The sequence below is a fragment of the Salvelinus alpinus genome, chromosome 34 (genome assembly GCF_045679555.1).
Source record: "Salvelinus alpinus chromosome 34, SLU_Salpinus.1, whole genome shotgun sequence".
In the NCBI taxonomy this organism is placed as follows: Eukaryota; Metazoa; Chordata; class Actinopteri; order Salmoniformes; family Salmonidae; genus Salvelinus; species Salvelinus alpinus.
The window spans coordinates 17,394,533-17,410,882 of NC_092119.1; the positions used below are offsets into that span (position 1 = coordinate 17,394,533).

At 41.1% G+C, this 16,350-nt stretch overlaps 1 protein-coding gene across 3 annotated transcripts in view; it reads left to right on the forward strand.

The window, feature by feature from the left end:
* The window catches only part of LOC139563705 (forkhead box protein N3-like), a 119,517-nt gene that overhangs the window by 58,581 nt on the left and 44,586 nt on the right, over nt 1-16,350 (forward strand). For 2 of the 3 annotated variants that reach the window (XM_071382570.1, XM_071382569.1), the window contains exon 2: nt 4,493-5,133. In XM_071382570.1, coding sequence (XP_071238671.1) covers nt 4,513-5,133 — 621 coding nt within the window. In that variant the 5' untranslated portion in view covers nt 4,493-4,512. Of the gene's footprint in view, nt 1-4,492; nt 5,134-5,646; nt 7,015-16,350 lie in introns of those variants that run through there. The other variant, XM_071382571.1, reaches the window with a different exon arrangement.

Genomic DNA, 16,350 nt, shown 5'->3' on the forward strand with positions numbered 1-16,350 from the left:
AGGGTGACAACAGCCTGGTTATGTGAAGGTTAGGGCGACAGTAGCCTGGTTATCTGATGGTTAGGGCGACAACAGCCTGGTTATCTGATGGTTAGGGCTACAACGGCCTGGTTATGTGAAGGTTAGGGCTACAACGGCCTGGTTATGTGAAGGTTAGGGCGACAGCAGCCTGGTTATGTGACGGTTAGGGCTACAACAGTCTGGTTATGTGAAGGTTTGGGCTACAACGGCCTGGTTATTTGAAGGTTAGGGTGACAACGGCCTGGTTATGTGAAGGTTAGGGCGACAACAGCCTGGTTATGTGAAGGTTAGGGCGACAACAGCCTGGTTATGTGAAGGTTAGGGCTACAACGGCCTGGTTATGTGAAGGTTAGGGCTACAACAGCCTGGTTATGTGAAGGTTAGGGCTACAACAGCCTGGTTATGTGAAGGTTAGGGGTACAACGGCCGGGTTATGTGAAGGTAAGGGCGACAACGGCCTGGTTATTTCATCGAGTCAGATGGCTTATTCATCACAAAACCATTTGATATTGCCAATTATTTTAATGATTATTTCATTGGTAAAGTGGGCAAACTTAGGCAGGAAATGTCAACAACAAACAGTAAGCCATCATATTCATGCATTAAAAAACAAATATTAAAAGAAAAGTATTGTAAGTTAGAAGTTAGTGTGGGAGAGGTGGAAAAGTTATTGTTATCGATCAATAATGACAAACCTCCTGGCATTGACAACTTAGATGGAAAGCTACTGAGGATGGTAGCTGACTCTATAGCCGCTCATATCTATCATATATTTAATCTGAGTTTAGAGTAAAGTGTTTGTCCTCAGGCATGGAGGGAATCCAAAGTCTTTCCGTGACCCAAGAATGGTAAAGCGGCCGTTACTGGTTCTAACAACCGACCTATCAGCTTGCTGCCAGCGCTTAGCACTGTTGAAAAAAAGTGTTTCACCAAATACAATGCTACTGTATTTCTCTATAAACAAATTAATAACATACTTTATTTATTTAGTATTGTATTAGGATCATCAACTACTCTTCCTAGGCTCCAAACAGAAAACAAAACAATTGAAATACATAACACTACATAAAACAATACATAATACAATGCATAATACAATACAAAATATATAAAAATGTCTGTGTCTCTTCACAGTCCCCGTCATACCATAAGGTGTTCTTTTGCCATTTTTTAAAATCTGATTGTATTGCTAGTTTGAGTTACCTGGGGTGGCAGAGAGTTCCGTTTAGTCATGGCTCTATTTAATTCTGTAGAGTGTAAGATGTTGCAGGGGGGGGGGGGGGGTGTTAAGCTGACACATGGAATTGTTTTAAGATGCTCTTACTATGGATCATTTAGCTTTTTTATTTAGAATAGATTTGTGCCTTTACTACTAAAGCCCATAGAAATGCATTGAATAACATATACACAATGGCAAAAAGGACATTCAAAAAATGTAAGAAACAAGGTTTTGAAGTGTCTGTCCTAAATCTAGGAGATATACTATATATTTCCTGAGGTTTTTTTTACATCTTATTTTTTTTACAAATATTTAACCCCTTTTTTTGGGTAGGCACAAAACTAACTTCATACTTCCATTCCTTTTTTAAAACCCGTACCACTTACCTTCAGTCAAGTCCCGTGAAACTTGTGTGGGTCATAGAGTAAAATGGAACAACATGGTATTCGTGGGAATCTCCCCTTTTCACAGTGGTGTCCCATTAGTTTGGTAGGTCAAACCGACGTTTACGTGAGAAGACTTTCGGGATGTCTCATGGTCTGACAAACACCGCTCTACCTCTGCCATCTTTCAATGCAGATGTGAAAATGCGACACTGGTGAATGGATCCAATGCAAAACAATATCTCTCGTTCAGACTGACTGATTTTGATGGGGATGTTTTTGTTATGTAACTTAGATTGACGCACCGGTGCACCAATCGAACTCTAGGGTGTTAATACTGTGCATTTGAAAAATAAAGGAGAGCAGCACACTCTAGGAGCTCAGATGCAATAATTTAATAACCATCGTTTCGACAGACAAGCTGTCTTTATCAGGGGGGTATGATGACAAACACTGCGGGTCACTAGTTTATATAGTGTCAAAGGACACACAAAGATGTCTGTAATCATGGCCGGGTGTGGCCTGATATCATTGGTTAATCTTCAGATATAAAAATAACATACCAAAAACATGGATAGCATACGATCATAGATACAATTTGGCTACATAGACCTATAAACATTTACAATAACAAAATCACAATAATCACAAGAATGGCTTCAGATCAAAGTCTACCTTGAGACCGAAGGGAGCAAGGGTCTTTAAATTAAAGATCCAGGCAGCCTCTCCTTTCAACAATAAATTGTCGAGGTCACCCCCTCTCCTAGGGAGGTTGACATGTTCGATGCCGATATAACGTAGGGATGAAACCGAGTGGTTTGCTTCCAAAAAGTGGGCCGTAACTGGGTAAGTCAAGTTTTTGCACCTAATGGTGTTACGATGCTACGATGTTACGAAGATTCGTACTTTTAATTCACGTTTTGTTTTACCCACATAAATTTTACCACATGGACAAGTTATAAGATAAATAACTGCCTTAGTGGAGCACTTGATAACACCTTTGATTGGGATCTGTTTCCCTGTTTGAGGGTGTTTGAAGGATCTACATTTATAAGTGCCATTGCATTGAGCACAGCCATTACACTTGTAGTTTCCATGCAGTAGGGGAGCAAATAGACGTTGTGCAGGGATATCCTGGGGTGGTAAATCAGAGTTATTAAATTATTGCATCTGAGCTCCTAGAGTGTGCGGCTCTCCTTTAATTTTTCAAGTGTTCTACTCCGCTAGCCAGCACCTCCCCTAAATAGGTGTGCGTTTCTTTCGCCTCTAGATTAATACTGAGTGTCCGAACTGTGTGCCAACTGCTTGAACAGACAGTTCAGTACCTTTAAACAATCATTACCTCGCACAAAGACCAATAGTGGTGCGGTAAATCTCTCCTCAACTTTGAGCCAGGAGAGATTGATATGCACGCAACTGACATTCACCCTCTGTGTACGTCTAACTGCAATACTGCTCCTCTGTTCTGGACCTACTGCAATTTTACTTTGTCTTTCTTTGCCTCACATGACCACACAACTGGGCAGTAGTCCAGGTGTGACAAAACTAGGGCCTGTAGGACCTGCCTGGTTGATTTAGATCTCAAGAAAGCAGAGCATCACCTAATCATGGAGAGACCTCTTCCAATTTTAGCAACCATTGATTCTATACAGTATGTTTTGACCATGACAGCTTGCTATCTAGCGTAACACCCAGCAATTTAGTCTCATCTTGCTCAGTCGCCACATTATTCAGTAACAGATCTAGATGAGGTTTAGGGTTGAGTGAGTGATTTGTTCCAAAAACAATGCTTTTATTTTTTGTATTTATTTTTTAGCACCAGCCTTGTTTGTTACCCATTCTAAAACAGACTGGAGTTTTATGTTAAGGGTGTCAGTTATTTATTTTACTGTTGTAGCTGATGTATATCGTTGAGTCGTCAGCATACATAGACATGCAGGCTTTATTCAAGGTCAGTGGAAGGTCATAAGTGAAAATAGAAAACAATAATGTCCCAAGCCGGCTGCCCTGTGGTACACCACACTCAACAGGATTTGCATTAGAGAGGCTTCCATTAAAGAAAACCCTTCAGTGTTCTGTTGGATAGGTAACTCTCAATCCACGATAAGGCAGAGAATGTAAATCCATAACACCCCAAAAACTTCTGCAATAGGTTATGATCAGTGATATCAAAAGCTGCACTGAAATGTAATAAAACAGCTCCCACAATCTTCTTATTATCAATTTCTTTCAGCCAATCATTAGTAATTTGTGTCAGTGCCGAGCATGTTGGGTGCCCTTCCGTATAAGCATGCTGAAAGTGTTGTTGTTGATTTGTTTTCTGTAAAATGACATTGTATTTGGTCAAACACGATTTTTCCCAAAGTTTGCCATGCACCGGTAACGGGTTGATTGGTCGGCGGTTTGAACCATTAAAGGGTGCAGCGGAATGACCAGAGTTCACTTTTTTTGCGTGTGTGTCCATGTATGCTGATGATTTAACCCTATATGTGTCAGACACCACAGCTATTGAAGAGAGAGTTGCAGTCAGTTTTATAATCGGTGGCCAATAATAAACTAGTCCCGAACACCCTGAATAGCACTGTATGAAGTATTTGAGTGGGAGTGTGTGTGTATGTGTGTGCGGGGTGAAAAGTAGCAGACTGTTGCCCTCTAGGAGTTCTTCACCAGCTCTCTCTCTCTCTCTCTCTCTCTCTCTCTCTCTCTCTCTCTCTCTCTCTCTCTCTCTCTCTCTCTCTCTCTCTCTCTCTCTCTCTCTCTCTCTCTCTCTCTCTCTCTCTCTCTCTCTCTCTCTCTCTCTCTCTCTCTCTCTCTCTGTCACCATTGACTAACTGTCTAACACTAACCCCCCTCTCTATCTGACTTCCAGGAGTCTAGGTGGTGGTGTCCATGGGTCCCGTGATGCCCCCCAGTAAGAAGCCCGAGGCGTCTGGCATCAGCGTGGCCAGCGCCAGCCTCTCCCACCTCTACCAGGCCAGCTCGCTGCAGGAGGCAGAGGAACTCAACCTGGCCTTCCCCGCCCCCTTGGCCCTCCCCTTGGCACCCCTCACCGGCGGGGCCGCCAAGCCTGAGAAAAGCACCTCCACCCCAGGTATGGAGGACGAGGAGTTGACCAACCTCAACTGGCTCCATGAGAGCAAGAACCTGCTCAACAGCTTCGGAGACCCTGTCCTGCGCAGCGTCAGCCCCGTGGGTGGCGAAGGGGGTGTGGCCGGTAACCGCGGCGATGGGGACCACGACAACATGCCGCCATCGCCGATAGCGGGCGGGGACCTGCCGTACGACGCCGATCGTAACCCCACCTGTAAACCGCCCTACTCCTTCAGCTGCCTGATCTTCATGGCCGTTGAGGACGCTCCGTCCAAGAGGCTGCCGGTGAAGGAGATATACAACTGGATCCTAGAACACTTCCCCTACTTTGCCAATGCTCCCACGGGCTGGAAGAACTCTGTCAGGCACAACCTGTCCCTCAATAAGTGCTTCAAGAAGGTTGACAAGGACAGGAGCCAGGTAAGAAGGAGGAGGAGAAGTAGGAGGAGCGCATTCACAGACGGACATACTGAACACATTCACATGATTTACACACACACACAGACAAACACTCGCGTAGTAAAGTACAGAAAGGGCTCTATTTTCAGTTGGCGTTAAGGCGGCGCTAGTGTCAAACGCCCTAATGCCAGGGTCAGCAATATACCTGTGTTATATCAGCTCGCTTGCGCGCAGATGGGAAGGGTGGAAATGTTTGAGGTGTGTCCTTTAAACCATGGTTCAAAAGTGCTGATTTCAGGCAACGCTGATAAGGATATTTAAGACCAACCCAAAGCTGGTTTTAGCAGTAACGCAGTAGGTTATGTCATGAAATTTGACAGCAGAAACACAGCCTATCCAGCTGTGATGCACACTGCCAATATGCGCATGAAACAAGAATAGCATGGTGTGTTTTTGGTGCATGTATACTTCGTATTTAGAAACATAAAAAACTCATTTGGATGATGATTATTTGGTGATTATCTATCTGGGCAGGGCACCTTCAGGGTGATTATCAACTGGGCACGGCACCAGGAGAAGAAGAGCAAGCCCTACTGTCGGAAAGAGGGGCAACGGTGGATTTTTTTTATTTTTTAAATGACACGCCTTCCTAAAATGGGTTATAACTCCAGTTCTGTTTGTGATATTAAGATTCGAACAACAACAGTGTGTTTTATAGACGTATTTAGGAAACGTCAAGGACGGAGGGGGGCATGACTTTAAAAATTGTAAAATGGTGGAGTAATACAAAAACTACACTCATTAACAGTCCAAATGACTGCCTTAGTGGTTCAAGTGTTAACCCTTTACAAAACCCTAACCCTTAACTTTTACATTTCGTAATCCCATGACTCTGGATCCAAAGGTTGTGTGTTCAATCCCAGTTGTGGAACCTTGTTTTTTTTAAACCTACCTATTTAACCAATGAATGCCTAAGTGTAATATTTTAACCCTATCCCAAACCTTAACCCTTAACTTAAACATTTGGAATGAATGCCTAAGTGTAATATTTTAACCCTATCCCAAACCTTAACCCTTAACTTAACCATTTGGAATGAATGCCTAAGTGTAATATTTTAACCCTATCCCAAACCTTAACCCTTAACTTAACCATTTGGAATGAATGCCTAAGTGTAATATTTTAACCCTATCCCAAACCTTAACCCTTAACTTCGAAATGTAGTGTTTGGAGACACAGAACGATGCTGAGTAGGAGTAAACCCAGGATGTCAAAAACACTTCCAAATGTGACGTTTGGAGCAACTTCGAAATGTGACGTTTGGAGAAAGATCTTGTTGGTGAAATGCCTAGTTTTAATTGTCTTTGATGTTTTGTTTGAGTTGTAAATTCCTGCACTGCAGCCTATCCATTAATGAATAATTTCTGATAACTGTTTGATAAATTAATTGCTTATCACTTGTAGAAAGTAAAGTCCCATCTGTATGTGTTTGTGTGTATGATTGACTGTAAGCAGCAAATGGCTCTGTAGCAGATCAGACCGGAGATATGCCTCACACAGCCACGGCCAGCCAGATAGTGGGCTTGGGGATTCCCTGGATGTTATCACAGAGAACTTTGCGGTGACACTTGGCGCCTCCTTTTCCGATTCCCTTCGCCTCTTCTTTTCTTTTTAAAAACCAACATGACTGAGTTATCACCAAGCATGTTTGAAATGATAATCTACAGTTTTAAGATTAACAGTCTGTGGTGTTTTAAAACGGCTAATTACGATTTCCCTCATTTTGTAAAATCCCAATTAATGGCAGATGATAGACAGTCATCATTTGGCAGCTGGCATTATCTGTTTTTATGAAGACAGACCTCTGACAGACCACATTGAGTACCACAGTATGAGCTTGAAATGGTTCCAAAGAAAAATCTGGCTCATTGAAAACAAAGAAAACATTCTGTATGATGCAATCCTGCTCCGTGTGTGTGTGCATTGTGCGTTCATGTGTGTGTGTGTGCGTTGTGCGTTCATGTGTGTGTGTGTGAACAATCACTGACAAATTAGATGAATATGCTTTAGGGAAGTCTCTGATTTGCTTATGCTAATACAGATATTTACTGTGAGGCCATAATCACCAGTCACTGATTTGAACTGGTTAAATAGATTTACTTTAGTACATTACCAGGCTGTGTGTGTGTGTGTGTGTGTGTGTGTGTAGTGTCGCTCGGGAGAGTGTGAGAGTTAGAACGAGTTAGCGTTGAGGTTGAATAGAGTTTCATACAGTTCGATGTTTACAGTGGGGCAAAAAGTATTTAGTCAGCCACCAATTGTGCAAGTTCTCCCACTTAAAAAGATGAGAGAGGCCTGTAATTTTCATCATAGGTACACTTCAACTATGACAGACAAAATTAGAAAAAAAAATCCAGAAAATCACATTGTAGGATTTTTAATGAATTTATTTGCAAATTATGGTGGAAAATAAACGTTTGTTATTGACCAAATACTTATCTCAATACTTTGTTATATACCCTTTGTTGGCAATGACAGAGGTCAAACGTTTTCTGTAAGTCTTCAAAGTTTTCACACACTGTTGCTGGTATTTTGGCCCATTCCTCCATGCAGATCTCCTCTAGAGCAGTGATGTTTTGGGGCTGTTGCTGGGAAACACGGACTTTCAACTCCCTCCAAAGATTTTCTATGGGGTTGAGATCTGGAGACTGGCTAGGCCACTCCAGGACCTTGAAATACTTCTTACGAAGCCACTCCTTCGTTGCCCGGGCGGTGTGTTTGGGATCATTGTCATGCTGAAAGACCCAGCCACGTTTCATCTTCAATGCCCTTGCTGATGGAAGGAGGTTTTCACTCAAAATCTCACGATACATGGCCCCATTCATTCTTTCCTTTACACGGATCAGTCGTCCTGGTCCCTTTGCAGAAAAACAGCCCCAAAGCATGATATTTCCACCCCCATGCTTCACAGTAGGTATGGTGTTCTTTGGATGCAACTCAGCATTCTTTGTGCTCCAAACACGACGAGTTGAGTTTTTACGAAAAAGTTCTAATTTGGTTTCATCTGACCATATGACATTCTCCCAATCTTCTTCTGGATCATCCAAATGCTCTCTAGCAAACTTCAGACGGGCCTGGACATGTACTGGCTTAAGCAGGGGGACACGTCTGGCACTGCAGGATTTGAGTCCCTGGCGGCGTAGTGTGTTACTGATGGTAGGCTTTGTTACTTTGGTCCCAGCTCTCTGCAGGTCATTCACTAGGTCCCCCCGTGTGGTTCTGGGATTTTTGCTCACCGTTCTTGTGATAATTTTGACCCCACGGGGTGAAATCTTGCGTGGAGATTATCAGTGGTCTTGTATGTCTTCCATTTCCTAATAATTGCTCCCACAGTTGATTTCTTCAAACCAAGCTGCTTACCTATTGCAGATTCAGTCTTCCCAGCCTGGTGCAGGTCTACAATTTTGTTTCTGGTGTCCTTTGACAGCTCTTTGGTCTTGGCCATAGTGGAGTTTGGAGTGTGACTGTTTGAGGTTGTGGACAGGTGTCTTTTATACTGATAACAAGTTCAAACAGGTGCCATTAATACAGTTAACGAGTGGAGGACAGAGGAGCCTCTTAAAGAAGAAGTTACAGGTCTGTGAGAGCCAGAAATCTTGCTTGTTTGTAGGTGACCAAATACTTATTTTCCGCCATAATTTGCAAATAAATTCATAAAAAATCCTACAATGTGATTTTCTGGATTTTTTTTTCTCATTTTGTCTGTCATAGTTGAAGTGTACCTATGATGAAAATTACAGGCCTCTCTCATCTTTTTAAGTGGGAGAACTTGCACAATTGGTGGCTGACTAAATACTTTTTTGACCCACTGTATGTGTGTTTGTGTGTGCACTGTTTCAAGTTTTCATTCGCAACTTGTACAAGATACAACAGATGTAAAACAGTACAGTGACATTGTTACCTTGAGAGCTCTTTCCAACAATACAATGAGAATAATAAGTTATAAATTAGAATAAAAAATAAAAGTACGAATAGAATCCACACAAGAACTATGATAAGAGTTAAAGAAACACAAGAATGCAAGTATATACAGGTCAGTGTCAGTACCTTAATCAATGTGAAGTGGTACTGGAGTGATTGAGGTGGGTTTATACATAAAAAGTGACTGGTAGTCGGATAAAATCAAATCAAACTGTATTTGTCACAACAGGTTACAGTGTTACAGGTTCACCTTACAGTGAAATGCTTACTTACAAGCCCTTGCTTTAAAGAAGTTTTAAGGCTCTGGCCCTTTTTTCAATTTTCTCCTAATATGACAAACCCAAATCTATGTGGTTGTAGCTCAGGACCTGAAGCAAGGATATGCATTTTCTTGATACTATTTGAAAGGAAACACTTTGAAGTTTGTGGAAATGTGAAATTAATGTAGGAGAATGTAACACATTAGATCTGGTAAAAGATAATATAAACCAAGAAACATGCGTTTTCATTTTTTTTTTCATCATCTTTGAAATGCAAGAGAAAGGCCATAATATATTATTGCAGTTTAGGCGCAATTTCGATTTTGGCCACTAGATGGCATGAGTGTGTGCAAAGTTTCAGATTGATCCAGTGAAGCATTGCAATCCTGGATCAATATTTTGTATTAAGTCTGCCCAAATGTGCCGAATTGGTCAATTGATACATTTTCAAGTACATAACTATAAAGAACATACAAAAATGATACGTAATACAAAATTTCTGTTTACACACTCCCAGGAAGGTCATACATGATGGATCATTAGCTTATACACTAACCTTCGCACATCTAGAAGATGGCCAGGTGGGTGTGGAGCCAGACAGCAGGGGTTCAAACTGTAGAACCCAGTTCCTACATTTCAATATAAAAATTGATTTTATTAAACAAAACTATGCTCCATTTTATCTCTGGGACCCTCAGGATGACAAATCAGAGCAAGATTACTGAATGTAAGTACATTATTTACCTTCAGAGGTGAATGTAACAAACCAGTTGCCGTGATATGTTTTTTGTTGTTGTGCACTCTCCTCAAACAATAGCATGGTATTTTTTCACTGTAATAGCTACTGTAAATTGGACAGTGCAGTTAGATTAACAAGAATTTAAGCATCCTGCCCATATAAGACATTCCAATGTCCTGGAAAGTTTGCTGTTACTTACAACTGTCATGCTAATCACATTAGCGCACGTTAGCTCAACCGTCCCGGTATAGGGACATTGATGCCGTAGCTCTGTAATTGTTTTAAAGTCTCCATTGGTCTCATGGTGAAATCTTTAAGTGGTCTCCTTCCTCTCATGCGGTTTCCTTCCTCTGGGTGTATTGATACACCATCCAAAGTGTAATTAATAACTTCACCATGCTCAAAGGGATACTCAACGTCTGCTTTTTGTTTTTACCCATCTACCAATAGGTGCCCTTCTTCGCAAGGCATTGGAAAACCTCCCTGGTCTTTGTGGTTGAATCTGTGTTTGAAATTCACTGCTCGACTGAGGGACCCTACAGATAATTGTATGTGTGGGTTACGGAGATGAGGTAGTCATTCAAAAATCATGTTAAACACTATTATTGCACTATTATTGAGTCCATGCAACTTATCATGTGACTTGTTAAGCACAATTTTACTCCTGAGCTGTGTTTGAATACCAATACTAATACTTAATGAGTATATACTACATACTATATACTATTAGTTCATTTTAGTATACTGTAAACAAACGATATCCTTTCAATTGAGTGTACTAGCGCTTTGCCTGTCTACCGGAAGTTGGTGCTGTTGCTATGCAACCTCTTGCTAGCTTGTTAGCATAACAAATTACTAGCTAGACATTTTATGACTCCGGGTGTGGTCTTAAATTTAATCTGGAGTGCCAGAGTGCGCTCAGAGTGCACTCTGGGCATTCATAAATTCAGAGCATTGTCAGATTGTCAGTTTGTAAATTCACAGCGTTTCGCTCTGGGAGCGTTCAGAGTGCACACTCGACGCTCTGGCCGAGGAGTAGGGTTGATTCGAGCGTTCTGACCTTACAACTGCAGTAAAGCACCCAAGCTAACTGGCTAACTTGCTAGCTACTTCCAGACACAAATGAGAGAACACCTCACTCTGACCATTTTACTCGCCCTAGCAGAGCTTGTTAGGCAGTTTTCATGTTATCCAGAGTGTTGGTGACTCTAACTCCTGCTGGCAACTATTGAATTACGCTTTTTGCCGACGTTTACTGACACTAGCCATATTCAACAGGTGTTGAGCGTAAATTCATCAGTTATTCTGCGCTCTGTTAGACTCAGACGAGAGTGCCCTGAAATCAGAGTAAATAGCCAAAACGAATTCACGAAAGCACTCGAAGGTCCTTTGAGAACGTACATCGATTATACCACTTTGCTAAGAATGACGGGAATAATCAAGTCAATAAACATTGGGTAGTTAGATAGCATAAAGTAAATATACTGGCAAGTTTGATGTACTAGTAGCCAACTAACGTTCGGTAGCTAGCTCACATACTGGTACATAATGCTGTAATGATATGCTATGTGGTTCATAAGGATAGCGTAGCTAACAAATTGTCAGCCAACATAACGTGTAAGGTAACTTATTTGAAAAGTCATTACATTATTACATTGCTCAACATTTTCTTAACATTTGTCATAATTAGTTAAAGCAATGAATTTGTATCCGCTCTCGTCTAACTTTTTGCTGCCATTTTCTTCATATCTGAAAACAATATAAAGCCCCGCCCATTTTCCGAAGAATTGCATTATGGGCCCTAAAAGCACGGAAATAGTGTCACTGTTTGTATACTTCGTATTTTGGCGAACGTAGTACGACATCCAGGAACTTTTGGCATACTAACTATATCCATACAATGACCAATAAGCAAACTATATTCTCAATTAACGTCACAAATAGTATGGTTAGTGCAGTTAGGTTGAGTATTCGAACACAGCTCTGAACTTATTTACCCTTTCCATACTAAAGGGGTTGAATACTTATCGACTCATGACATTTCAGCTTTTCATTTTTAATTAATTTGTAAACATTTCTGAAACTTAATTCCACTTTGATATTATGGGGTATTGTGTGTAGTTTAGTAACACACAATCTAAATTTAATCCATTTTAAATTTAGGCTGTGACACAACAAAATGTGGAAAAAGTCAAGTGGTCTGAATACTTTTTGAAGGCAAGTATGTGTGCAAAGCATGTTCTTTTGTTTATAATGGCCACATGATATGACTAAAATGCATGGATGTGTGTTTTGATTTGTTTGTGTGTCTGTATGTGTTTTTGTGTATACTAGGTTACACTTACACAGGTTACAATTGTTTTTTAAATTTTTTATTTTATTTTACCTTTATTTAACTAGGCAACTCAGTTAAAAATATATTCTTATTTTCAATGACAGCCTAGGAACAGTGGGTTAACTGCCTTGTTCAGGGGCAGAATGACAGATTTTGTACCTTGTCAGCTCGGGGATTCAATCTAGCAACCTTTCAGTTACTAATCCAACACTCTAACCACCAGGCTACGCTGCCGCCGTTACACATACCAGGTTACACGTACTAGGTTACACGTACTAGGTTACACATACTAGGTTACACGTACTAGGTTACACATACTAGGTTACACGTACTAGGTTACACATACTAGGTTACACATACTAGGTTACACATACTAGGTTACACATACTAGGTTACACGTACTAGGTTACACATACTAGGTTATACGTACTAGGTTACACATACTAAGTTACACGTACTAGGTTACACATACTAGGTTACACATACTAGGTTACACATACTAGGTTACACATACTAGGTTACACATACTAGGTTACACGCACTAGGTTACACATACTAGGTTACACGTACTAGGTTACACATACTAGGTTACACGTACTAGGTTACACATACTAGGTTAGGTTACACATACTAGGTTACACGCACTAGGTTACACATACTAGGTTACACATACTAGGTTAGGTTACACATACTAGGTTACACATACTAGGTTACACATACTAGGTTAGGTTACACATACTGTGGTGTGCAGGTAGCCTAGTGGTTAGAGCGTTAGGCCAGTAACCGAAAGGTTACTAGGCTAGGTTACACATACTAGGTTAGGTTACATATACTACTGTAGGTTACATAAACTAGGTTAGGTTACATATACTACTGTAGGTTACACATACTAGGTTAGGTTACATATACTACTGTAGGTTACACATACTAGGTTAGGTTACATATACTACTGTAGGTTACACATACTAGGTTAGGTTACACACACTAGGTTACACTTACTAGGTTAGGTTACATGTACTATGTTATACATACTAGGTTACACATACTAGGTTAGGTTACACATACTAGGTTACATATACTAGACATGCACAGCTGTAATCATGCAGAATACATTCACTTAGCATGCTAGAGTGGTGAAACTGAATGTTGAAACCAATCCTGTCTTTTAGCTATTGACCAATCAACTGCAACTATCAAATGCATTTAGGCTTGTAGACCTGTAGATTATACTACTAGGCTTGTAGACCTGTAGATTATACTACTAGGCTTGTAGACCGGTAGAATATACTACTAGGCTTGTAGACCCGTAGATTATACTACTAGGCTTGTAGACCTGTAGATTATACTACTAGGCTTGTAGACCTGTAGATTATACTACTAGGCTTGTAGACCTGTAGATTATACTACTAGGCTTGTAGACCTGTAGATTATACTACTAGGCTTGTAGACCTGTAGATTATACTACTAGGTTTGTAGACCTGCAGATTATACTACTAGGCTTGTAGACCTGTAGATGGTACGTGGGACGGTAGCGTCCCACCTCGTCAACAGCCAGTGAAACTGCAGGGCGCCAAATTCAAAACAACAGAAATCCCATAATTAAAATTCTTCAAACATACAAGTATTTTACACCATTTTAAAGATACACTTGTTGTAAATCCAGCCACAGTGTCCTATTTCAAAAAGGCTTTACGACGAAAGCACAGCAAACGATTATGTTAGGTCAGAGCCGAGTCACAGAAAAACACAGCCATTTTTCCAGCCAAAGAGAGGAGTCACAAAAAGCAGAAATAGAGATCAAATGAATCACTAACCTTTGATGATCTTCTTTAGATGACACTCATAGGACTTCATGTTACACAATACATGTATGTTTTGTTCGGTAAAGTTCATATTTATATCAAAAAATCTGAGTTTACATTGGCACGTTATGTTCAGTAGTTCCAAAACATATCGGTGATTTTGCAGAGAGACACATCAATTTACAGAAATACTCATAATAAACATTGCTAAAAGATACAACTGTTATGCATGGAATTTTAGATCCACTTCTCCTTAATGCAACTGCTGTGTCAGATTTCAAAAAAACTTTACGGAAAAAGCACACCATGCAATAATCTGAGTACAGCGCTCAGAGACCAACACAACCCAAACAGATATCTGCCATGTTGTGGAGTCAACAGAAGTCAGAAATAGAAATGCACTCCCAGGAATCCCAGTTCCACAATAAATGTTTGTTTTGTTCGATGAAGTCCATCATTTATGTCCAAATACCTCCTTTTTGTTCGCGTGTTTAGCCCAGTAATCAAAATTCATGACGCGCGATCACTAGGTGCAGACGAAAAGTCAAAAAGTTCTGTATAGAATCAATCTTTAGGATGTTTTTAACATACATCTTCAATAATGTTCCAACCGGAGAATTCCTTTGTCTTCAGAAATGCAATGGAACGCAAGCTAACTCTCTCACGTGAGAGAGCCTGGTCAGCTCGTGGCTCTCTGGCAGACCTCTGACTCATTCCCCTCTCATTCGCCCCCACTTCACAGTAGAAGCCTCAAACAAGGTTCTAAAGACTGTTGACATCTAGTGGAAGCCTTAGGAAGTGCAATATGACCCCATTTCCACTGTATCTTGGATAAGCAAAGAGTTGAAAAACTACAAACCTCAGATTTCCCACTTCCTGGTTGGATTTTTTCTCAGGTTTTTGCCTGCCATATGTTTTGTTATACTCACAAACATCATTCAAACAGTTTTAGAAACGTCAGAGTGTTTTCTATCCAAATCTACTAATAATATGCATATCCTAGCATCTGGGCCTGAGTAGCAGGCAGTTTACTCTGGGCACGCTTTTCATCTGGACATGAAAATACTGCCTCCTACCCAAGAGAGGTTAATGAATGAGTGAGATGAATGTGTCTGTTTTTATTAGACTTTCCCTACTAATGCATTCATCCATTATGCTATGGAACAGAGAGAAGAGAAGAGGGGAGAAGAAGAGAGGATATGAGGAAAGGAGAGAGGATAGGAGGAGAGAAGAGAGCTGAAAAGACGAGGGGAGAGGAGGAGAGGAGAGGAGGGGAGAAGAGAGCGGAAGAGAGGAGGGAAGAGGGAAGAGGAGGAGAGATGAGAGAGAAGGGGAGAAGATAGCAGAAAAGAGGAGGCGAGAGGAGAGGATTGGAGGAGAAGAGAGGAGGAGAGAGCAGGGAAAAGTAGGATAGATGAGAGGAGAGACAAGGGGAGAAGATAGCAGAAAAGAGGAGGCGAGAGGAGAGGAAAGGAGAGAGAAGCGGAGAAGAGAGGAGGGGAGAGGAAGATCAATATGTATGAACTTTCCAATTTGTAAGTCGCTCTGGATAAGAGCGTCTGCTAAATGACTTAAATGTAAATGTTAAATGAAGAGACAGGAGAGGCGAGGAAAGGAGGAGAAGAGAGGAGGGGAGAGGAGAGGGAAGCGGAGAAGCGAGCAGAAGAGAGGAGGAGACAGGAGAGGAGATGAGAGGAAAGTAAGAGAAGAGAGGAGAGGAGGGGGGAGAAGAGAGGATCATGATGTGAAGTTTTGTCTGTTGGTTGAAGTGGTAGTGTGATGTGAGATGTCAAGGTCTTTACGTATCATAGTATAGGGGATGTTCTAGTATAGGGGATGTCCTAGTATAGGGGATGTTCTAGTATAGGGGATGTTCTAGTATAGGGGATGTCCTAGTATAGGGGATGTTCTAGTATAGGGGATGTCCTAGTATAGGGGATGTCCTAGTATAGGGGATGTCCTAGTATAGGGGATGTTCTAGTATAGGGGATGTTCTAGTATAGGGGATGTTCTAGTATAGGGGATGTCCTAGTATAGGGGATGTTCTAGTATAGGGGATGTCCTAGTATAGGGGATGTTCTAGTATAGGGGATGTCCTTGAATTCAGTTATGTGATAGTTCAA